Source organism: Sminthopsis crassicaudata, chromosome 3 (genome assembly GCF_048593235.1).
Source record: "Sminthopsis crassicaudata isolate SCR6 chromosome 3, ASM4859323v1, whole genome shotgun sequence".
In the NCBI taxonomy this organism is placed as follows: Eukaryota; Metazoa; Chordata; class Mammalia; order Dasyuromorphia; family Dasyuridae; genus Sminthopsis; species Sminthopsis crassicaudata.
In genome coordinates this window covers 457,548,215-457,574,381 of record NC_133619.1, presented here as the reverse complement: position 1 = coordinate 457,574,381, position 26,167 = coordinate 457,548,215, and the positions used below count along the sequence as shown (strand labels likewise).

Sequence of the window (26,167 nt, the reverse complement as noted above, 5' to 3'; positions counted from 1 at the left end):
TTCAGTTAGTTTGTTAGCTTTTAAAACTTGGTGGCCCATTATAGAAAATTGCCTGTAACTACTTGATTATTCTTTTTTTGTGTTATCTTCAAAGACTGTCTATGTATACACAGAACATTCTCATGAGGGTTTCATAGAAATGGCTTTCCTTCAATTGCTTTTTACTGTTTGCTCATCCTCTGCCCCACTTTGTTAAGAGATAGAAGAAGATGTGAGAGAATGAGGAATAAGAAAGCAGGGGAAATTCTTTACTAGGATAATACAATATTATACAGGAAGAGACATTAGATGAATTTTAGTTCAACATTCTATTGTCTACAAGCTTTCTGGCAGGGAACATGTATTTAAATTAGCAGAGAACCAGAGGTGTGCTGGAGCCGGCTCTAACAAGCTTACAAGAGACCATTATTAAAATTTTAATGTGTTTACACTTTGGGTGACTAGGTGGTACAGAGCACTAAGCTTGGAATTCAAATTTGGCCTCTGATAGTTACAACTGGGTGACCATGGACAAGTCACTTAACTCTATTTGCCTCAGTTTCTTCCTTTGAAGAAGATCTACAGAAATCAGAAACCAAACCAAAAAAAACGTCAAATGGAGTCATGAAGAGTTGGATATAACTAAAAATACTCAGCAACAGCACCTCAAAAATCAGTATTTCTGCTTCAATCAAGGCTTAATTTGGTGTTTTGTTGATTGTCTGGACTTAAGAAAGTGTCACAGTGAAGATTAAATTTAAAAGTGTGAATTCACCTGTCTCCTTCCCTTGTTAAACATTTATCAACACACAACCCTGCATTGCTCTATAAATATTGTCTAAGGTCAGCAGAATTGTAATAGAAAGCTCAGAAAATGAAATGTCACCAGACTGAAACCCTAGTAACTAGAAATTAATTATAATAATAGCTAATATTTATATTGTACTTTAAGATTTGCAAAATGCTTTACATCCTTTATCTCATTTGAGCCTTACCTCATGAAAAAAAATCATTTTTGATTCTTAGAAAATTCTTCTAAATATTGAATCATGTTATATCCTTAATACTTCTATCCATTGGTGCTAGTTCTGACTTCTAAAATTATAGAAAATATCTAGGGACTCTTCTGGAAAATTATCATGGAATAATGAAAAAAATGGTAGACTTTGAGTCAGAAAGACTGAGCTGGAATCTCATATTAATTACATGATTATATGCAAAAAAATCCCAGTTTTCTGATTCATAAAATAAGGTTAATTAGGATCCCATTCCATGATTTTCCTTACACAGATTGCCTCCTCTAGCACCCTCTCATCATAGAGTGGTTTAGAGTTGTCATGTCATGTGTTGTTTTAATAGATTTTAGTCTTTTTCCTTTTATGCTTGTGAATAAAGAATTGTCAACAGCTAAACTATAGTTGTGTGATGATTGAAAATTTCTGAGACTCAGAGTTTCTGGGTGAATTACAACCAATTGTATTAACTATATCTAGAAAGCAGTCGACAAAAATGGCTCATTGTTTCCTGTAGTGAACAAAGAGCACAGGCTTGTCAAACCTTCAACATTGATAGTCTTTTGAAAAGGAGGTACACCTGATGGTGGAAATCAACTGATTGGTTAACAAGTAATGAGAGAATGAATATTATAGATTTATTACAGTAAAGGTTTGGAAATACATAACAATGAGTACCCAGTCTTAATTAAAGAGATTAATACCCAGTTTTGGTCAGAGACATCAATATTCATTTCACCTATTTGACAAAAAAAGAGAATCCACAGTTTTCCAGACCTGTCTGAGTAAAATACAATGAGCAAGAATCTACCCATTCACCTAAACTTGGAATTTCTTAACTGTATTTGATTAGCATCTTTGTCTTCCTAGCTGAGTAACTCTTTGCCCAAAATTTTCTACACTGGTTGATTTCTGGATGAGGAAGTAGAAAAGGAGGAAAATTTTAGTGCTAATTCAATAATTAGTTATTAATACAAGAAAGAAATAATCATTTCTCTCACTTGTGTAGTCAAATTTTATGCCATGCTTATATTTAAATTCCATTGAAACAAAGCAAAAAGAAGAAAAGGAAAAGTTTTCTTAATGAGTGGTGGCTGGGTCAAGAATCTAATTTCATAAATGTCCACAGGTCACACCACTAAACTGAAGAAATAAATCCTGATATCCATTAAAAGAATAGTTAGGGTATAGGCTCCTTTTGGAGTTTAGTGAAGCACTTGAGAGTCAAGGAAGAGCTGGGAACTGGAATTATCAAAGTTCTTATTATTGAAAAAGATCAAGAGTCAGCCTCCCTTCCCACCTCCCAGCCCTTAGAGAATAGCAGCTCCATTTTCTACAAGTGGTTCTTCCATGATGTCTCCAGAGGTGAGTTTGGAAGACAGTTAGCTTGTCTGAGGGCCACTCCTATAGTATTGGTCCTGGGGCCTTGGGATGGTTCCATGAGGATGCAAGATTGAGGTCAAGGTTGTACTAATGGTTTGACTCACCTGGATAAAGCCACTTTTTGTCTCTCCCTCAAAGTGCCTTGCTACTTTAGTTAGGCTGACTTGCCTGCCCTATTTCTAGATTCTTTTAAGAAAAAAGTTTCATTCTAGATTTTAAAACTATATCAGAAGATATAATTTTACTCATACTTGACTTTTATTGTTGTCCTTTGAGTTTTTTTAAATCTAAATGTCTAAAAAAATGAACATCTAATTGGAATCTAATGTAGAAAAAGCCCCCTTTTTTTTCTTCTTTTCTTCTGCGTGAACCTAGTAGAATGCCAACATGAAAATATAGATATATAGGTCAAAAATTCCTTGGTCTTTTCAGAAGTGCTTTCAACGATAGACTAGTTTTCTTCATTTTTTTACTCTCTTTTAAATACTTACAGGAAACTACAGGTATTACATATCCACAAGAAGAATTAATGAGTTCAAACAAATTTATACATTCAGGGTTTTTTTTTTTCAATTGACCACTTTTGAATTCATAGATTTCCTGAGCAAAAAAGAATTTGATTTGACATGTTCACTGAAATAGGTTATTCTTTCTCAAAATTTAATTTCATCTGACACTGTTCAACACTTGAATTGTTGTTGTTAGGTCATCTGTAGCCCAATTAGTGCTAATTGGTTTTGTGAATGTCAAGATTATTAATGCAATGTGATTCACTTAGAACATTTATATTTGAGATTTTACAGGTCTGCATCATAATGAGAGGTGCTCCTTATGTTTATAGGCACCCATGCTGAAGGAAACCCATGTTATCATGGCTTTGAGTACATCCCACTTTATTTGGCCTTCAGAAACCTTGGCTAAAAAGTTGCCAACTAGAAATGATATCACAATATAATTCCCAAATGCTACCATGCAAAAACATGGTTAGATAACATTTACTTTTAAATAGAAGCCTTGAGTGAATCTATATGAATCTGAGTGAATGAAGCTTGTCTCTTTTGGTTATTATCTGTGTAAGCTTGCAAAAGTCAAATTTAATCTCTCTAGGCTTCATTCCTTCAACTGTTGTTCATCTGTAAAATGGAATTGGTCTAGATCAAAGCTTTTTCAACTATGGGTCACATTCCCTTATGTCAGGGGTGGGGAATCTTTTTCTGCCAAGAGCTATTTGTATATTTATAACATCATGCACAAGTCATATAAAATTATCAATTTATAGAACTCAAGCAGTAGGAGGTTGCTGTACCTAGCTTTCAGCTCATCATCACCTGCAATTGCCTTAGCAAATGATTTTGCAGGCCTGGTGGCCCATAGACATTCCCCACCCCTGATATATAGGGTCATGTAACTGAATGAGGGGGTCAAGAAATTATGATTTATTATCAGTAAATGTTTTATTTATGTACTTATTTTATATAACTGTATACCTGAAGTTGCATAAAACTTTTTGGGGGCAGAAAGGGGTCATGAATGGAAAAAGTTTAAGAATCCTTGGTCTGGATCATAGGTGAAATTTAGTCTAATTGCTCCATGCAATAGCAACAACACTCAGTGAAGGCTGAACCAGATTAAAATGTAATTGAGAAATGTTTTAACATAATAAATAAAAATGCAACAAAATATAAATAATGTTAATTTGTAGCTTTCTAAGTCAATATGTGACCCCACAAGAATCATTTCTATTTAAGTTTGACACCTCTGACCTAGCTAGACTCCCTTCTTCCAGTTCTACCTTAGCAATCATCATGGAGGAGAGAAATACCTATGGTCTTCTAAAGAAAGGAAGTAAACAAGATGTTACATGAGTCTCCTGTGTACCAGGTCCTGTGCTAAGTACTTTATAAATATTATATCATTTGATCCTTACAACAATCTTAGGAGTAAGATGCTATTATTATCCCCATTTTATAGTTGAGGAAACATAAGTGCATAAGGGTGAAAGGCCTTACCTATATAGCTAGTAAGCGACATAATGTGAACTCTATTATCCTGACTCCAGGTTCAATATTCTACCTACTGAGTCACTAAGTTATCTTATGCTTAATTAGAATTCTACTCCCCAAATATAGGGGCATAAATTTAGGAGTTAGAAAAGATTTCAGATGCCAGTTTGTCCAATCCTTGGACTTAACCTAAAATCACAAAGGATTTGAATCCTCATTTCTTAGTAAGGAGTCTTTCCATTTTACTGGGCTGCCTTGCAGCAAAACCTGACGTTTGTCTTTTTTTTTTTTTTTTTCCTTCTGACCATATCTCAGGGAGAAAACAAATAAGTAGGCTATAAGACTTTTTTTTTTAATGAAAGGGGTTTTATTGTGCTGCAACTTTTATTTTACTACTTTAAGTAGAAATACAAATAAGTGATCTTTTTAAAAACCTATAATTCTTAAGCATCCTGCTTTAATTTTATATCATTTATTATATAATTTATGTAATTCTTAAGAATATATCGCTCTACAGTAATGAACTGAACCAACTACACCCAGCGAAAGAACTCTGGGAGATGACTATGAACCACTACATAGAATTCCCAATCCTTCTATTTTTGTCTGCCTGCATTTTTTATTTCCTTCACAAACTAATTGTACACTATTTCAAAGTCCGATTCTTTTTGTGCAGCAAAACAACTGTTTGAACATGTATACATATATTGTATTTAATTTCTACTTTAACATATTTAACATGTATTGGTCAACCTGCCATCTGGGGGAGGGCAAGGAGGGGAAGAGTTGGAACAAAAGGTTTGGCAATTGTCAATGCTGTAAAATTACCCATGCATATATCTGGTAAATAAAAACTATAATTAAAAAATAATAAAAAATAAAACTCTTTTAAAAAATAATATATCTCTCTAAAATTGCAATAACTAACCCCAAGTCTGTCAATAAGAAAGCCAACCACCCTGCAGCTCTTTTGGGAAGCTCTCACGTCTCCGTTCCTTTTCTTTATAGTCAAAGCAGGAGGAAGGCGAGTTTCCAAAAAACAAGAAAATGCAGTTGTGGAGAGAAATGCCAAAAAAGGAGGACCAGAGAAGACCAGGTAAGGTTTGTTTGTCAGGATGCTAATTCGCCCCCCCACCAGCAGCAATTCTAGATTGTACAGAGGGACATCAGGCCTCTCCTTTTGTACTGGATCAGGGAGGGAAATAGCCTCCTCAGAACAAAAGAGAAGAGAGTTGGCTAACAAGGAGACAGAGATACAACTGGTACAGAATTTAGGAAACTTTGATATGTGATGTCCACAGGACTGGGAGAAGGAAAAGGGAATAAGCACCTACTTTTTCTGTGCAAATAATTGCTTTGCAAATATTTGATTCTCTCAATAACCCTGTGAAATGGGTACTATTATTTGTGGCTGTTTTACAGTTGATAAAACTGAGGCAGACAGAGATTAATTTTTTTCCCCAAGGATAGTAAGTTTCTGAGGCTGGGTTTGAATTCAGATCTTTGAGACTCCAGACCCAATGGTAGATAGGACTATCTAGGAGCTAGAAAGTGAAAATGAGATTTAAAGATGAGGTCACCTTCAAGTAGTGTCTCCCTTCCAAAACTTGACACAATGCTTCAGTATTTACAGTTACTTGTGGTGCTTTCTACAACCCTTTAACCTAGGTAGTCCAAGTTTCATTCATTTTGCAAAGCCCCAGAAAGATTAAGTCACTTGCTCAAATGTCTAAGGCAATAAAAACTGGAATTAAAACCCCAGCTCCCAATCCACCTCTTCTCCATTGCCTCCATTCAAAGCAAATGCAGTTCCTTCCATACTATTTTCAGGTCACCTCTTAAAATATTGTCCCAAGCTTGACCTGTTTTTGAAAAATGCTTTTGGGAACAAGACTCCCAAATTTAAAATGAAGACTTTTTTGGTTTTAAATTCACCACTCAATTATTTAGAAACTAATGGTCACTATATTTGGCATGCCCGGAAGGCTCTGAATTTGTTTTTCCCTTGCTGATTCTGTCACATCCTTGATATACTATACTATGCTGAGAGCTAAGCAAAGGGAAATTGTTAATTCTGTGCATCCAGAATAATTCTAAACACCATTTAAGGAAAAGGGGTTAGGGGAGGAATAGTGAATTCAGCAGATAATGAAACATAGACCTTGTTACTCTAGGAAGACATCATTATAGAAACTATTCAAGAAAGGTTTTATTAAATTTATGGATGATAGGTTTGTAATGGGGCATTAAAAGAAAGTCAAGGGTATTTAGGGTGCATCCTTAAATCTTTTTAGGTCAGCTTCATGAAAGTTTACCACCGTCAGAGACAAAATATAGGATGGAATGGAACATTGAGTATAGCTTTTCTTGTTTTGTTTGGAAAAAGAAAATTATTTAAACCTACTCCTTCTAAAATTGTTTACCTCCCAACCTCTGTTCTATTTTATCTTGAAGAGGAGGAAATATGCTAAAGATTGTTTTCCACATTCTTAAAATAAAGTACCTGTTTGCCTCATTAGCAATAGCTATTTAATAAGAGATAATAAAAGAAAAATAATGATATAGGGAAAACAAGTAATTAAATTCAAACCTGTTTCAGCTGAAATCACTGGTGCAAATATAGGACAAGTTAATTATGATAAGCTGTTTATTTGACCAGGCCTGGAGTCTGAAAATTAAAAGTCCATGTCTTAGAGCATCTAAACATAAAAAAAAAAGACTCTTTGAGATCAACTAAGTTTAACAACCTCTTTTGGGAGCTAAGAAAGCTAAAATACAGAGTTCAAGCGGCTTGCCCAAATGGTAATTAGAAGAACTAGGATTTGAATGCAGACCATCTGATTTCAGAACCACTATTCTTTCCATTATATTTTACTTATGTAAGGTACTTAGAGTACTTAACTAATATAAGATGGCTAAGGGAATCCATTCTAACATGGACTGATTGATGGATCCTAGGTGGCATCTCCATGGTAATACATGCTAGAAACTATTTCTGAGTCATCATTGTCAGTCAATGCTGGACTCCCAAATAGGCACGCCAGCACAGGTTTCACACTGTGGTTTACAAGCTGAAGCTAGCCTATCCTCCTAGCTAGAATGATGTACATATTGTTCTTCAAAAGCTTGCCACGGATGAGTGGGACATGTTAGAAGTTTCTCCCAATGGAAACTGAGGAAGGATCTGTGTTAGGAAGACCACTTCTTTATCAGAGACTAGAGCAAAGAAGGAGACAATGATGAAAAACAAGGAGTGTGAGATGTAGAGTCGGAATAAACCAGGAGATCTTCTGCTGAGAGGGAAAAGAGAAGTTGATATAAGAAGACTAAGGACAAGAAAAGGTTTGGAACAGATAAAGCCAACCACAAGATCCAATTGAAAGTGGATACATAAAACAATGAACTGTTTAATTTAGAAAAACAAAGACTTGCATGAAGTAATAAAAAGTGAAATGAGTAGAACCAGGAGAGTGTTGTATACTATAACAGCAATATGGTTCAAAGAATAACTATTAATGATTAAACTATTTTGAGGGTTATATTCAAATCAACTACAAGGAATCTATGAAGGAAGATAGCATCCACTTCCAAAGAAAGGACTGGCAAATCGAAATATGCATAATTTGATCTTACATATATATATATATGTAATATATGTATGTGTATATATGCATATAAGGAGTATGTGTGTACTATATGAATATACATATTACATACACATACACATATACATACATACATACACACACACACACACACACACACACACACACATATATATATATATATATATTTGTGTTTAACTGTAGCCTTCTCTGAGGAGGGGAGGGGAATAAAACAAAAATTACATAGCAGAGAACAAAAAAAATCCATAAGGAAGCACAGAAAAACTGGGTTGCTTTGTAAAATTTATAACGTAAGCTTTTATGAAATGGAAATTTCTTGTTTCATATTGAATCCTCTCATGTTCTGCTGTGTATACATAGAACTTTTTTCTTTTTTTTCACTTTGTTTAAAATGAATAAAAATTTGTTAAAAATAAAAATGAAATTAATAAAAAAATTTTAAGAGAGTAGATTAGATAAATCTGTAGTGGATTCAGCATGGTCTTATAGCATTGAATGCTCTAACAGCATTCAATAGGACATACATAGGAGCACAAAAATTAGATTGTGAGGATGAAGTAAGACTGGGGTTTGGCAACATGTCAACAATAACATATAAACAGGAATTTCAAGGATGACTGATAATATGTGACTGAGTTGGTCAAACATAGGTCAAGACTTGGAGAGGAGAAAAATAAGGCCAGAATAGGGGTAATGGAGTAGGAGAATTTGAAGGCTGGAGGGATTTCTAGTCAAGATGAACAAAGAGAATAATTTGAAGGCATGTGAGAAGAATGGAGAGAATAAGAGATAACAGATGGTGGTTAGAGAAGAATTGGAGAGTTCTCAGTCATGGAGGCAGAGCAGTTATAGATAATTATCAAATCATCATATAATCGTCCCTGTGTGTAGATGAATTGGAATTAAGATGGACTCAAAGAAGTTGAGGAAGTTGGCCAACATGTTTGAAAGGAAACCATTGTAATATTAAGATTCCCATTTATGAAAGCAGGAGTTAGAGTGAGAAGGAAAACTGGCATCCAGGGGTAGAGTTCTTTGAGACAAGAAAGAGACCTAGAAGTCAGTAGATAACTGTGACACAGGGAGTTGGACTGGGTGAAAGTTCCATAAAAATGAGACAGATAAATGGGGATGAGAAGAAAGGAGTATGTCTGCTCCTCTTCTTGACCCAGAAGGAATGAGAGAAAAAGCATCCAGTGTTGGAGAGGGTAGCCAATAATTAGCCCAGTAATATAGAAAGAGTGTAAAGTGAATTGATATAGGACAAAGGGAAGGTTCTTAAAAATGGATGTGTGTTTTTGAAGGTCACAATGAAATGGGCTGGCAGAGGGAGGGTACATATTATAGAGGAAAAACTCTGGAAGGATTACAGATGATAGGACAGGGAGTGATGGAAGTCAGCAGATATCGATTAGGAATGATGGAGATTAAAGGCAATCAAAACATTGTCTGTTTGCTTGGGAAAATGATATGTTGCTAGAGGTTCTCCATGTCTAGACATCTCTTACAATGCTGAAAATCTAAGGGATTAACAAAATCAACAATTCACTGTCACAGTAAAAATCAGCAAAACCAGTAACAGGCCTGGTAAAGAAATATGAGCTGGGAAAAAAACTTGCCTCTATCTGCTACATTCAGTAAACTAAGACCCCCTAGAGACTAGCCAAACCTACTGATCTCTCAAATGGGCCACTTCTCTAGGACTCTTCAGCCCACTTTTCTCATCTTCCTAAATCCCAGGCAATTTAAAAAACTGCAAAGTATCCACAACCACATTAAAAAAAAAAAAATGCTGCAAATTACCAATGATAAGAGAAATGTAAACTAAAACCACTCTGAGGTTTCACCTGATGCAAATGAGTAAAAATAATCCCAAAATGATGACAGGCAATGTTGGAAGGATTTGGGGAAGATGGCACACTAATACATTGCTATGAAATGGTACAACCATCTAGCTGCCCCTGGTATGCATTGATTTTATAGCCTTTTGGGCATAGTTCCAAATTGCTCTCCAGAATGGTTGGAACAATTCACAAATTCCCTAACAGTGTATTAGTGTCCCAATTTTCCCACATCCTTTCCAATATTTACTATTTTCCTTTTCTTTCATATTGGTCACTCTGATAGGTGTGAGGTTGTACCTCAGATTTGTTTTTTTATAGAATTTAATGCATATTGAAGTATACTATTTTTCACTTCATTTTTTGGGGGGGTGTTTTTACAACATTACTAATATGGAAATATACTTTGCATAATTGTATATGTATAATTTATATCAAATTACTTATCTGGAGGGGAGAAGAGAAAGAAAATTTGAAACAAAAAAAATTTTAGATAAATGTCAAAAATTGTTCTTACATGCAATTTGGGGGAATTTAAGAAGTTTTTAAAAAGAACAAATGAGATATAAATGAAGAGATATGAGAATGAAGAAGGGACCCCGAAACTCTAAAAATCCTTGAAGAAGAAAATCTCCTTCAACTCTGCCTCAGTGAGGGACCCCGCTGGAGGGAAAGCAAACAAGAGAGTTTCCTTCTGTTATCTAGCAAAAGGAATTCTAATCCTATTGAATTGAAGAAACTCATTGAATTCCAGTTCAAGCTGAAACCCAGCAAGTAGATGAGTCAATTTGGGACTCCACCCATGAGTTCCCTTCAGCTGTAGCCAGAGCTCCTCTTATAAAAGAACCAAACTAAAATCCTCTCTTTAGAGAGGTTCTAAACATGCTGGTTAGGCTATGCCACGGAAACCTCTGCCCGCAGGAATAATATTCTTTTCCAGTGTTATCCTCTCTTTACCTTCACCTATTTCCCTAACCAGACTTCATGCCTCTCTGTCAGGATTTCTAACCTTACTTCCCAATTCCTATAATAAACCTCTTGTATCAATCTAGGTTTTCAGGTTTATAAATTCCTTTCCAGAGAATCTTTGCACCGCCATAAGAGGGTTCCCCAAAACTCCCTACCCTTGTGCCAAATCTCAATGGGGTGCAGGAGAGCCAAACCTCTCCATTTGGTTCCCTGAACCCCAAACCTGCCACTACACCTTATCATTTGACTCCCTGACCATCAGGAACCCTAATTTCATTTTGGTTCCATAAATCTAGACCTTATTATTTGGTTCCCTACTAAAGGGAACCCCAAAACCTAAATCTCATGAAGAAGACACTTCTAAACTACTTCTTTGTATAGGTGAAAGATCCACAGGTGTTACATAAGTGCAAGTTTCTAGACTTTTCTCAATGTGTCAATCAATTGTGCTGACTTTTTTTTTGACTCTAGAAAAATAGAAACGCACACACAGACCAAAAAAAAAAATAAAATGACCACAAGAAAACCAACTTCCTATTTGTAATATAGAATGGCTCTTAGAGAGGGAAGCACAGAGTGATACCTGGGATAGTACAGGAATATAAGACACAGAAAGCATACATACATTTTTAAAAACATAATCAATCCCAGGCAACTGAGTCAGAAAGAGAAATCAAAACTCTTTTCAGCCTAACCAGATATGGTTTGGATAAGCTCTGAAGCCCTTTTGACACCCTGCAGTGCAAACTCATTGTTCTTGTCTAGTCCTGCTGGAAAATGCTTGGGTATCCTTCCACTCTAGTGACCCAAATGCAACATAAGCACTTCCTTATTTTTCTTCACTGACTCTCCTGTTGACACTGGCTTTGTTTCTGGCACCTCCCTTATTTGTCCTCAAGCTTATCTTGCTGGCACCTCCTTCAGAATCACTAGAAGCTTTGATTCCAGTGGAGTTGTTTCTTTCCCAAGAGCTGAGGCTGCTCTGATAATTGAAGAGATTTTAACTAATCCAAAAGAAGGAAATATTTTTCTCTTTGAAATCTATGTAGAAAATATAAACAGTACTTACATGTACCTAAATAATCATTTTTTATGTTTACCCTCCCCACCCATGTCATATGGAATAGCTCTTAGGGTGCCTCCCCCTCCAATTTCCTAATTATAAAATTGAATCACAGACTTTGGATTTGGAAAAAACTTTAGAGTAAACTTAGTCTATCCCACATACCCTCATTTTTATACCTAGAGAGTTTAAATGACTTGCCCAAGATCACATATCCAGTAAACATCAAATGTAAGATCTGAACCTAGATTCCCTCCGAGCTAGTGTTCTTTCTACTATATTTCTCTTTATCAGGGCAGCCAAATGGTGCAGGGGATGGAGTGCCTAGAGTTAGAAAGACTTATCTTCATGAGTCCAAAACCAGCCTCAGATACTTAGTAGCTGTGTCAGATACTTAGTAGCTGTGTGACTTTAGGCAAGTCACTTTATCTTGTGTGCTTTAGTTTTCTCATCTGTAAAATGAGAAAGGGAAGGAAATGATAGACCACTCCAGTATCTTTGCCAAGAAAACTACAGATGGTATCATGAAGATGGGTGGGACGGGTGCTAGACCCCCATTCCCAAACTAACTAATCAGAGACATTTTCAGTTACAAAGAGAAAGCATTTATTTAGTCTCTTTAGGGAGAGGCCCTCACACACCTGGGAAGTATGTCAGCTCCCAACATGTACCTGACCTGGCAAGCAAGAAGTAGTAATGCTAATTAAACCGCAAAACCCAAGTCTTTTCATTGGATGGACTAAAAAGGAAGTAATTATTACTGACCAATGGTCACCATTGTTATCTGCTTCCTGTGGGTAATGTCACTTCCTAAAGTTGACCTAGGGTCTGACCTTTAGAGACCCCCTAGGCCTAACGATAGTGTGATTTCCTGTAACCTGGAGTCCAAGGCCGGTCTTCCAGCTCTGCAGACCTCTGGGGATAGGAATCACATGACTTAGGCCTTCATCTCATAGACTTTTTGAGAAAACTTCACTTGCTCTCAGAAACCATTGAAAAACATGATGTCCAGAATTGCCTTTAATAAACTCATAATTATACACTTTGTCTTTCTTTTATTGTCTAGTTATAGTTAATATATGAATATACTATTCTCATATTATTTGGAAAAATATGCTATTTCACCAAGATTTTAAAAATTTAATACTTATCTTTCCTCAAATTTTTTTCTTTAGTTTTATATATATATATATGTATATATATATATATATATATATATATATATATATATATATATATATTTGTGTGTGTGTGTGTGTGTGTGTGTATGTATATATGCTTTATTTGGTTTATAGTCAGTTTCATTTTCTGAATCCAGATTTTCTTTTATAATTTTGTTAAGACCTTATGATGGCCTAAAAATAAAGCCATATTATTATATTTATTAGCTTACTTTTTATATTTTTAAATCTTAAGATTATTAAGATTATTTCATATATATATAATTTTTTAAAGTATGTTTTCCTTTTTCTAAATTTTGTAAGATGTATATGTGTGTATGTGTGTATTATACATATATATTTTTTTTCTCTGGGATACTAGGTTGAATCTAGGTAGTTAGATTACACAGTACATAAAGTGCTAGAATTGGAGTCTGGAAGGCCTGAGATTTAATTTAACCTCAGAAAATTATTAAATGTGTGACTCTGGGTAAGTTGTTTAACCTTTCTGTCTCTCAATTTCCTTACCTGTAAAATGGTAATAATAATAGGACCCACATTCCAGGACTGTTATGAGGATCAAATGAGATAATTGCATGTAATGTACTTTGCAAACTTTAAAGCACTAAAAATTCTAATTATTATTATTGTCTTTGATAAGATAAATCTTGAAAGATCTTTCAAGATTTATCTTAAAAGTGTTCGGGTAAATGTTTGACAACCTGCTCTCTGCAAAAAATAAAATAAAATAAATAAAATGTAGACATGACACCTCCTTAAATCTAATATGTCTTATTAACATTTTCTCCATCACTTTCTTAAGTCTAGACAATCAATAAAACAATAAATCAAGCTCTGATTTGTAGTGTTTGCCACTTTACAAAATATAAATGCTCATATTGGAAATTTAACATTCAGCTCAGTTGCAGCTGACTCCCAGAGACTCCTGCACAGGCCTAGAAATCTCTCTCAGTGCCTAGGGAACTCCATACAGTCTGAAGCCTCCCCTGTTCTCAGTTTCCAAAATATTTCTTTCTCTGGACCTCAGGAAAATGGAGACACAATATTAAAACTGATTTGTGCTACAGGAATATTGAAATGAGGGAGAAAATGGTAACTGAAATAACTTTAGCTAAAGTACAGGAATAATGATTATTAAAAAACAGGAATTGGTTTGGAAATCTCAGAGAGCGGTATGTCAGTAGCTCAGCACTTACAGACCTACCTTCACTTCTCGAATGAATGTATTTAATCACTCCAATGCAGCATTTTCGTGGGTGAACAACTCTCATTACATTTTCTAGGAAAATTGCCTTTTAAAAAAAATGGAGAGTGCTTTAGAGTAAATAAATAACTAAATGTAATAAATCGTTGTCTTTAATCCTAGTGACTAGGCTAACAAATATGAGCCCTTCAGATGCCAAATGCATGGTCTCCCTCAGGAAATTGTACTGTCAGATTATACTAGGATGTGATATGACAAACTGCCCTACAACCCAAAATTCTGCTTACAAAGCGTGGCTGGCTACCTGGCCACCAAGAGACAGGATTCTTAGCCTTATAGGCATGAAACAAAAAAGAAAAGAAATGAGTATTTATATATCACCTACTAGGTGCCAGGTATTGTGCTAAGTGCTTTACAAATATCTCATTTTATCTTCAAAACAAGGTAGGTAATATTATTATAAGTTGAGGAAACTGAGGCAGATATGAAGTGACTTTCCTAGAATCAAATAGCTAATGAATGTCTGAGTCAGAACTTGAACTCGATTCCTTCTGATTCTCTCTCCCATATCACTTAGGCATGCAAAGCAGAAAGTTGTATCAGACATTGCCAAAGCAGGAAATGAAGTCCACATACCATATGCGAACATTTTAGAGGGGAAAGGAAGAAAACAAAAATCTCACATGAAATTTTTTTTTGTTTGTTTTTCAGTACTCTTGCCAATGTTGCTAAAATGCAAAGTATGATTATATTGAATGATACTCTAGAGAAGGTAAGTGTGGGGAAGGAATACACACAGAGGGACAAAAACATTTACCTCAGAGATCTAAGCAGGACAGGGCAATTGGGACTTTTCCCAGATCACTAAAAATTAGAGGGAGGCTGCAGAATGTATACCCCCTAAAGAAAAAAATAATGTATACCCCTTCAACATCTAGAAACAAATTTGCTTACCATCTACTTAGTAAGACAAGTTAAAATTGAACACTACTCTGTGGTCCTCGTATTGTCTCTTAGTTGCACCTTTGGTAAGCTCCAGCTTGGCCCTGAATGTGTTCCTTTTTTCACTCATTGGCACTTGTGTCTCAAAGTCTCTCCTCTTCCTCTCCAAAATTTGTGTTAAAAAAAAAAAAAAAAAGAAAACAGTTGCTTTGGTGTATGTTCTGCCCTATTTGCTCCAGGCACCAAAATTGGTAGCCACATCTCTGGCTCACCTAACAAAGGAATCAGCATTTAGGGGAAAAAAAATCATTTTCCATTAATGACAATGAAACACAGAACAATTTAGCTAAGAGAGGTCACTTTTCAAGGTCAAATTCCTAAAATGGGTGCTTAATAAATCCCTTTGAAAATAGAATGGAAAGCAAAAGCAAAACCATGTAGCAGACTTCACAAAACAGACCTCTACAATTCAAATTCATCCCTAAGAATATTTATCTTTTTTTAAAGAAAGAAAGAAAAAGTGTGTTCTTTGTCCCCTAGAAATAAAGGAATTTCCCCCCGATTTTCTTGTTGATTCAAACTGTTTTCCAAATTCACTGCAGAAAGGAAAATAGGAGTTGAGGTTTGAGACTGAGCTGAGATCTGGGAATTTAGACTGGGGGAAGTGATCCAACTCAGGTCAATTTGATGAGGTTTAGATTTGGGGTACCCAAATAAAATTAGGGTTTCTGGTGATCAGGGAGTTAAATAAGGTTTAGTGGTGGTACAAGGGTAGGGAGTTCTGAGGATTCCCTTTTAGTGGCACAAGCAGTTCTCTATAAAGGAATTTACAGAACCAAAAACCTAAATTGATAAAAGAGGTTTATTATGGGGATTGGAAGTAAAGTTAAAGTCTAATTAAGGAAATAGATATAGGTAAAGAGAAGAGGACACTGGAAACAGTATTCCAGTGGGCAGAGACCCTTGGCGTGCAAGCGTAGGGCTGGCATGTTTGGAACCTCTGCAAAGAGAGGGTTTTAGTTTGGGTCTTTTATAATAAAGGGTTTTGGCTATAAGCTGAAGGGGGCTTGTGGGTGGAGTCCCAGGTGGCTCCTCTCTGGGTTTCAGCTAGGGCTAGAATTTGAATTGAATTCAATGAGTTTCATGGCTGAGCGGTCCCCATCCAGGTAACAAAGATGAAACTGTTTGTGCTTTGGGTGGAGTCCCCTCCCTGAGGCAGAGTTGAAGGAGATTTTCTCCTTTAAGGATTTTCAGTTTTGGGGTTCCCTCTTCGTTCTCCCCTCAAGCAGTCAAAACTTAAATTCATTTAAAGGAAAAAGACTTGGGGCAGTGTCCCTTATTGAGGCAGAGTTGAAGGAGATTTTCTCCTTCAAGGATTTTCAGAGTTCTGGGGTCCCCTCTTCAAATTCAGGGCTTGTACAATAGTCCTTGTACAATGTTATTCTAATATCCTTTAGTTCTTCCAAAGACCTTTATAAGCTCTTACCTGACAACATAAATCTGATATGAACAGCTAAGTTGCACAGTGAATAGAGAACCTGGACTTGGAATAAATGAAGACCTGAGTTCAAATGCAGTCACAGACACTCAATTGCTGTAGGATTCTGGACAAATTATTTAACCTGTTTGCCTCAGTTTCTTCAAATGCAAAATGGCACTAATAATAGTACTTTTCTCCCAGGATTGTTGTGAGGATCAAATGAGAATAATTGTGAAGCATTTCACAATTCTTGGCACATAGTAAATTCCACATAAATATTAGCTAGTATTAATATTTTTAAATGTTGGTAATAAGTGTTCCTTATCATCCTCCTACAAAGTGTAGAGTAGAAATTACATACGCACTAAAGTAAGAAGCTTTGTTGTTGATCATGTCTATCTCTTTGTGACCTTTTAGAGGGTTTCTCTTGGGAAAGACACTGGAATGGATTCATTCTCCAGCTCATTTTATACATGAGGAAAGAAGGAGTAAGTGATTTGCCTGTGGTTATGGTTATGGTTATGGTTACACAACTAGTAAGTGTCTCAGGCTGGATTTAAACTTAGGTCTTTCTAGTTCCAGGACCAGTGATCTATTCATTGCACCATCTAGTGACCTTAAATATAAGGACACCTGGCTTTTCCACTTTAATGTCACTATGATCTCTCTAGACTCATAATGAGAGAGTTGGGCTAAAGGGCTTCTGGGGTCTTTTTTGTACTAAATCTCTCATCCTAAATAACTATCACAGATATTAATGAGCTACTTCTCCTCCTGTTCTTACATTTATAGTCAAGTCAACAAACACTTATTAGGTACTTACTATCAACCAAGGGGAGAAGGGCTGAGGAAGACTTCTCAATTTTATAATAGAAAGTCCTACAGTAACTGCTCTCCTTCCTTGTTTAAGGGCCCTATGGTCTCCATAAATCAATGACAAGAGACCTAAATAGGTAGTCTACAAGACATTACTGTCAAATTGAATGAAATGAGTCTCCACTGCTCCATCTCCCTGCTCCCCTCTAAAACATCATCCATTTATTGGCTATAATTTCTGGGTCTGTTCAACTGTTTTGTTCTGGGTTTTGTTGGGGGTTTTTTTCTCCTGTAGCAATAAAATGAAAATGTGCTAACACCATCTGGAATATTAAAAGGAGAAAAACATAGGCTTTGGATACAAAGAACAGCCTTCCAATTTTGACAACTCATTTAGATCCCTCAAATAGAACCATAGAATTTCTAAGCTGTGTGAATCCTCAGAGGTCATCTGTTGTAACCCAAACCTGATCTGGGATCTCTTTTGTAACACAGGAAGAATGGTGATTGGTTATCAAGTACCTGCTCCTTTGATAACCCTGGAAGAGTTCCCTCTCTATGTAACCCATTCAATTTTTTGACAACTCTAAAAGTAAATCCCTATATCAGATAGAAATCTGCCTCTCAGCAATTTCCACCCATTGTTCCTATTCCTGCTCTCTGGACCAAAACAAGTCAACTCCCTCTTCTGCACCACAGCCCTTCAAATATTTTATGATAGCAACATTCTTATTTGCCATGTCAAACATTCCTCTTTCTTTTCCCAGTAGTGCAGAGTTTCAGTGGTCCAGCCCAGATAACATAGCCTTCATTTCTTCTTCCAATCATACATTTTTTTCTCTGTTCACTGATTGTCTTTTTAGCAAAATGCAGTGGGTTCAGTGTTGGACAGTTAGGAAGAGACTGGATTCAAATCTTTACCTCTAAAACTAACTAGCTGTATGAACAAGAAAAAGCCATTTAATCTTTCTAAGTCCATTATTGTATTTATTATGTTGTTTCACAAAGCACTTCCACATCACGATCCTGTCAGTCAATACAAGTATGTTTATCCTCATTTTGTAGATAAAGAAACTGAGTCTCAGAATAAGTAACATGTTCTTCCATGATCATCCAACTAGTATGTGGCAGAGTCTAGAGTCCAGACTATGGCCTTTGAATTGTGCAGAGTGTTCTGTCCCATCCTGTATATTCGTTACATATCTAATTTCACCCTCTAACAGATACTGTCTGTACATCCCTAAAGGATGAGGATAAAATGGATTTATACTACCAATCCTTGTAGTAGAGAACAGCTAGTGCCATGAAATGGGGAATTCGGGCCTAATTCATGTCTATAGCCCTCAGGCTGTATGATCTTATCTCCCAGCCTTTAGGGTTAGTGATTATCTTCATATCTAGGCTGCTAAGTGGTACAGGGTGCTAGGCTTTGAGTTAGGAAGGCTCATTTTTGTGAGTTCAGATCCTTACTAGCTGTGTTACCCTGTTTGCTTTAGTTCCTCACCTATAAAATAAGCTGGAAAAGGAAATGGCAAACAACTCCAGATTTGCCAAGAAAACCCCAAATGGGTCATGAATAGTTGAACACAGATGAAAAATGACTGAACAACAATAACAATATATCTCTTTAGAAAATACATTATGACTGGGTTAGAAATCAAATCCACCTCCCATATATATTTGTTGTTTGCTAATAGCACATCAAGATTATTCCTGGCATTAAGAAAACAAGTTCAAATCCATCCTTAAACACTTACCAGCTTGTGTGATGCTGAGTAAGGCATTTAGCTTCTGCCTCAGTTTCCTCACTGATAAAAATGGGGAACATAGCACCTTCCTCACAGGCTTGTTGTAAGGATTAAATGAGATAATAACTATAAAGTGCTTTACAATCCTTAAAACATAACATAAATGCTTCCTATTATTGTTTTTGCCTTGAAGAAGTCATCTAAATTTTTTTTTTAATTTCATAAAAATAGCTTCTTATTTTTCAAAATATATGCAAAGATAGCTTTCAACATTTACCTTTGCAAAACTTTGTGTTCCAAATTTTTCTTCCTTCTCCCTCATCTCCTGGACAGCAAATAATCCAATATAAATTAAACATATGCAGTTCTTTCAACATATTTCCACATTTATCATGCTACACAAGAAAAATAAGATCAAAGAGGGAGAAATTAGAAAGAAAAAAAAAAACAAGCAAGCAAACAATAACAACAAAAATGGTGAAAATACTATTCTGTGATCCATATTTGGTCTCCATAGTCCTCTTTCTGGAAATGAAAAAAAGAAACATCAATTGCCAATTCTTAGTCCTCACTTATTTAAGAATATAAAAACATAATTCAGTTTTTAAGCACAATAATACCTGATTTATTAACTCAATGGCTTGCTTGTGAAGCTAGGCACAATGGAAAGAACACTGATTCTGGAGTCTGAAGTCATGGATTCAAATTTCACTTTGATGCTTCAATACTTCTGTGACATTAAGCAGGTCCTTTAATCTCCATGAACTTCAATTTTCTGTAAAATGTAAGGGAATACTAAAATTTTTTCTACATCAATGACCTTAAATAATCTACTTGAAAAGTAAATGTGTTATATTATTGATATTATATTGCTTGTCTTCTCAATGGATATTCAAAATTCAAAAATTTTTAAAAAGGATATTAAAAATAAATGATTAAAAAAAAGAGATAGTGTGTTAAATAAATGCTAGGCATTATTTATATATAGGAATGTGGGTAGAATTGAGGATAAAGTTGTGCCCATTTTCCAAGTTACCAGACAGGTCAGTGAGTTCTTTGTGAAATGGAATTGGCAGAAAGCTCTCAAGAGAAAGCTTTTTGTTGTTTTATAGATGAGGGTCCTGTCATGGGAGTATCTTTGAGTTTCACTGACTTTGTCTGGATGTTTTGTTGTAAGCACTTTACTTAACCGTGTGTAGAAATTGAAGTGCCAACAGTAGACTTTGAAGTTAAACACCCTGTAAAGATGAATAAGAAAAAATAACTGTCTGGTGCTATCATCCAAATTTGGGCTCTAAAGGAGAGAACTAAGCTGTCTTCATGCCTCCAAAGTGGCTTTCACAACCAAAACCAGGAAGACTTTTACTCTTCCCAGTTTTCTCTTTTGAATAGGCTAGTTATAACCAGAAAAGCTGTATGGCAGAGTAGATGGAGTCTTGGTCTTTAAGGCAAGAAAACCTGAGTTTAAGTGCTGCTCCTGAACAAGAAGCTCTAGGCATTAAGATGATTAATTAAAATCAGGTTTTGGAGAGACATCTCTGGAGGGACTTGCCTTCCTGGGAATTTTCTACATGGATGAAGCCATAGGTATCAATCTTAGTCCCCCCAAAACAGGGCCAAACTGGTTTAACAACTCATATTTTTCCTAACATTTGACATTTACAAAGGGCTTTTCTCTCCCAAAACTCTGTGAGTTAGACGATTTTGTTTTGTTTCTTTCTGGGCTAGATTTATTTGTTAGAGGGTGCTGTCTTTACCACTGTAGAGTCTGCAAATGGCTTGCAGTTTGGTCTGAGTTGCCAAGAGCACTGCGGAATTCAGCAATATGTCCTGGTTTGTCCAGACAATGTGTATTAGAATGAAACTTGAACCCCTGTCTTTCTAACCCTGAGACTGCCTCTCAGAGTTTGTAACCATGAATCTTAAAGCATTCTATTAATTAAGACTATTAAGTCCCCAAAAGAAAAAAAATTAAAAGATAATTTTTTTCCTGTTGATTTGCTTTGAAATGTCAAGATCATTGTCTTCTGTCATAGAGGCTGAATGGTATACATTTAGTTCTTACCGTGAACTCCTTTTTCACATGGAATCAAAAGTATATCTCTGCTTTATAAATTTAGCCACCAAAAATCAAGACTGTCTTATCCTAAGACCAGGTGTGGAAGGGAAAAAAAAAACCTTAATTGCCAATGATTCTATTATTTTGCAAGGGATGATAATGAATAATTGAGAGCTCCCACTGATTAGATTAGATGCCAAATACCCACTGAAAAACAAATTCTGCCTATAGAACACACATATTGTCTTTCTCTGTGAATTATATGTTTGCATATTCTCTGTTCTTATTGTTTGGTCAGCCTTTAGTGAATAGATTTTCTCTGGCCTCTGCTCCATTCTACCGACACATATGTAGGTCATTTCAATTTGTGTTCTTTTAAAAATGTAATTTTTTTAAACTTTTATTTTTTAAATTATCAAGTATTTTTTCTCCTTCCATTCTCCATCTCTACTTTTTAAAAATGGGAAGAAAAAGACCCTTGTAATAAATTGCATGATCAAACAAAATAAATTCTCATTTTGGCCAAGGCTAAAACATCATGTCTCATCCTTCATCTTGAGTCCATCATCTAAGTCAGTAGCTTCACCATTTTTCCTCTAGAATTATGGCTGATCATTACACTGACCAAGGTTCTTAAGTTTTTTAAAGTAATTTATTTTTTTAAAATCTTTTTAATATCAAACTCTTTGTCTGGTTCTGCTTACTTCATTCTGTATCAGATCATATAAGTTTTCCAAGGTTTCTCTGAACCTACTTCATAATTGCTTTATAATAGTCTTCTCAATTTATATTCAATTTAGTTCTATCCTGAGCTTCTTAGACTCCACCAAGCAATTTCAAGATGGAGTTTAGATAGAAAATAGGACAAGGAACACTGAAGCCTGCTGTGCACCTTCCAGTGGAGATCTGGCATTAAAAATCCTATATGTGAACTAAAACTTCAGTTTCCCAAACCTGCTCGGGATTATTAAGCTGTTTTCCTAAATGAAGTTATTTCCACTTCCTTCTGAATCCTGATGATTTTTTTTTTTTTCTGGTCAGGTTGTTGTCTTGACAGAAGCATAGGGAAGTTGACTCAGCCTCTTAGTTTAATAACTAGATAAGGGGTTGAATAATATTATGATAACATTTCCTTAGTTACTTAACAATACCTACCAGTTTATAGGTTTCCCACATAATACTGAGGCTTCACAAATGGAAAACAATTATTATAATAATATTGAGCAATATATGCTTCCAACTTAGGTTTTTTCCCCTTCTTTCTATCTTTGCCTTTTCAGATTCTCAGCTTTTACCTCCTTTCCCCTCCTCCAATTCCACAATTAAATATGATATTACCTGTGGTCCTTTTCCCTTTCTAGTTCTTGCATGTTGTACCAACTCTCCTCTGGCTAACTGCCCGGATTTCAGTTACATAACTGTGGTTTGGGGTTTGTTTGTTTTAAAAATAATTTTATTAACCTTAAGTTGGACCTTGGCTGTCTAGTGATAGGGAACCAGCCTCAAGAGTCAGGAAGACTTTGGATCAAATCTGGGCCTTAGCCGTGTGATCCTGGCCAAGTTACTTAACCTCCCAGGAAATTTTCTAAAGCTATTAATTATTATGGAATAGATAATCTACCTTGGAGAAAGTTTTCATAACTTTATCTCCTAAAACTGGTGAGATAACCTGTCAAATTGTCTCCTGTTTATTACTCCTTAAATCTAATATAAAGTTTTTTTTTTAATTTTATAGAAAACATGTTTTATTTATATTTATTTTATTAAAAAAAATAAGAAAAAAAGAAAAACAGAAAAGGAATACAAAACCAAAATAAAACAAAAGAGAACATTGTCGTGTGCCTAGCAGAATATTAGGGAGGATTTAAAATATATAACACATTACCAGATTAAAAAAGTATGTGTGTGTATATATGTGTATGTGTGTGTGTGTGTGTGTGTGTATTAGTAGAAGAAATTATATTAATGAATGTTCATTTTTTTCTTTACTTTCTTGTAAATCTTTCTTTTGTTCTCTGATGCACACCTTATTTACTTTATTCTTTTTTTTTCCTGTTTGGCCTCCCCATCACCCCCAAGCAAGCTATGAATCTAATATGAAGTTAATTCAAAAGGGTTTTCTCAAAGCAGAATTTGCTCAGCCACTGAACCGACCAAAGTAGGCGACTTCTTAGGGTCAATCCAAATCTCTGGTATTACATTACTCTTCTGATAATAATTGATCCCAACTGGAATAATGAAAATGCTGGTGTTCATTTTTTTTTCTCTTTAGGAGGTCAAGAGGACCTAGAAATTCAGTCTTTTCCTCAATTACATTAAAACAATTCTGCCAACATTGAGCAAGGACTCATCATTTGGGCTTCATTTGTTAAGAATGGGAGGAAACTTTTTTTCCCCCTGAGTGAAGTTCCCAGGATAGAGAATTTTCTGTTCCAAGAACCAAAAACAAAACATTAATTAGTAGATAGGTTACCCATATGTTTGCAGTGATTTTGAATGGCCCCCAAATACCCCAGACAATTCTCATGCTTTGGTTCCAAAGTAGTTTAATATTGAGATTCAAAAAGAATCCTTTTTTTCCTCTTCCCTCTTTGATTTAGAATTTTACAATGAATATCACTAGAGAAATTCCCTAACATTTGGAGAATGCCTTACTTTTTGGGAGATGAAGGTGCCCTTAGGCACCATCAATATTTTATTTATGATGCTTGGGATCCTGAAACTGAAAGGATACTGGAGAGCTGAACATTGACCCAAGTTCTCTAGTCTGTAAGAAGTGACAGTTAGACTAAGTAACCTTGAAGGTTTTTTTTTCCAAATCCAGTAATTATAGATCAAGTCAGGAGGATCTCAACAGCCAAGTATAATCCCTTCTTTTTACAAATGTGGAAACAGGCCATCCAAGTTAAGTGACTTGTCCATAGTGACATAGGAAGCAAGCATCCCAAAATAGGATTTGAATCCAGGTCCTTTGATTCCAATCTGGTGCTCTTTCCATCATATCAAATTGTCTCCCACTTTTTTTTTTTAACAAGGTAATTGAGGTTAAGTGAGTTGCTCAGGGTCACACAGCTATTAAGTGTTAAGTATCTCAGGTCCAATCTGAATTCTGGTCCTCCTGATTCAAGTCCGCTGTTCTATCCACTTGCCATCTAGCTGCCCCATCAAATTGCCTCTTGATATATAGCTCATATAACCTCTTAATTCTAGAAAAAAAAATTATCTAAACTTGAAATGCTTTGAAATCATACTCCAGGATCCACTGAGGGCCCCTAGAACTTTTGCAAAAGATCCAGGAGGTCAAAATCGCTTTCATAATAATAATACTAAGATATTTTCATTTCCAACAAGATAAGTATCAATAGATAAAACCCCACAAAAATAAGAAAAAATTTGAGGGTATTCTCCATAATTTTTAAGACTATAAAGGGAACCAAAGACCAAAAAGTTGGGGAACTGTTGATCTAAATTATTTGACATCATTGGTGGTATTTTAAAAGATGGAAATTGTGTAATATACCTTAGTTGATCTAGGGTTGAATTTCCTACCAACAAGTTGTTCTTTGCCCTAATACCACTCAAGCTCATTTCCTCTAGTTCTTTCTTTATTCAAGATGGCCATCACCCTTCTTATAGTTATTTTCTCTGTGCTTAAATTATTAAATCATCCCTTGATGTTCTCTTTAACTAAATAATCTAAAATGTCTTAATCTTTCTTCAAAGATCCTATCCATTCTGGTTTTTATTCTCAAAATACTTTTCTGTTTTCACATTCCTTTTCAAAAAGATTCACAGTCATAAAATTATTACAGTCAAGTTCATTAATGGCACAACTGACTAATTTCTGGCATGACTGGTCATCCATGTCTTTAAAAAAAGTTGCACAGGGTGGAGGTCATAAGGAAGACTCAGACTTATACATATTCTGGTGCTTATAAGGGGAAGCTACTGAAAATGCAGCCAAACTCAACAGTGCTGGTTCATGTGACCTGATGAGTTTCTACTTGTTTTGACATTTTTTATAGTCAAAAAACTTTTCCCCAAAGACCAAGGCAGAGAAAAATTCAGTTTGGATTATTCTTTCATTTCATTTTTCTTTTTGTTCCTACCTTGTAGATCAGCCACAAATTTCCAGCTGCAGTTCAAGTGGCTCATCAAAAGCCGAGACCTGGCCTGGAAAAAACCGTCCCACCGAAAAGGATCTATATTATTCAACAGCCTCGAAAATGCTGAGTTGTGAAGTAAAATATTTATGTCTTTCTATCAGCATGGAGCATTTGTACTCAAAGCTCACAGGTATCTCACCTAAAAAAAATAAAAATAAAAAAATAAATAAACCTTCCCACAGATTTAAGCATACAAAAGTGTTTTTTGGAATTTCCCTTTTGACTTTAGACAACAAAGTATTTGTAAATGTAAATCCAATTCTTTTTTTGTGTATTTTGACTATGTCATAGTTTTGTACTCTAATAAAACATTTTCCATTGTTATAATATGCTTTTTATAATGTTATAATTTCATTTTTGTGACAATTAAAATTTTTTATTATGTCCAATTTCATCTTCTTTTTTTTACAGATTAAGGGACTACACAGAAATTGAGAGAAAGAAATTAAAAAGAAGAGTAGGTTATTCTTTCCAATGTATATATTATTCCACAAATATACAAAGTATTATTGTTATGGCAGGCATCCTTAATTGCTTAAGTTAATGAGATGGATCTTTCCAGTTTCCCAAACAAATGTCATTCAACTTTTCTCCAGGAAAGACTAAAGAGTGAGGTTAACAGGTTTTTTTTTTCCTTCACCTTCAAATCATGCAAGGACTTAGGAAAGAATTATAGTGGCATCAGGCCATTTAC

General features: G+C 35.3%; 1 protein-coding gene across 2 annotated transcripts in view; it reads left to right on the top strand.

Moving 5' to 3' along the window:
- The window catches only part of DAPL1 (death associated protein like 1), a 31,587-nt gene extending 5,725 nt beyond the window's left edge, over positions 1-25,862 (top strand). The window contains exons 2-4 of one of the 2 annotated variants that reach the window (XM_074303390.1): positions 5,387-5,474; positions 14,974-15,034; positions 25,424-25,862. In XM_074303390.1, the coding sequence (XP_074159491.1) occupies positions 5,387-5,474; positions 14,974-15,034; positions 25,424-25,540 (266 nt within the window). In that variant the 3' untranslated portion in view covers positions 25,541-25,862. The remainder of the gene's footprint in view (positions 1-5,386; positions 5,475-14,973; positions 15,035-25,423) is intronic. The other variant, XM_074303391.1, reaches the window with a different exon arrangement.
- Positions 25,863-26,167: the final 305 nt, after the last annotated feature.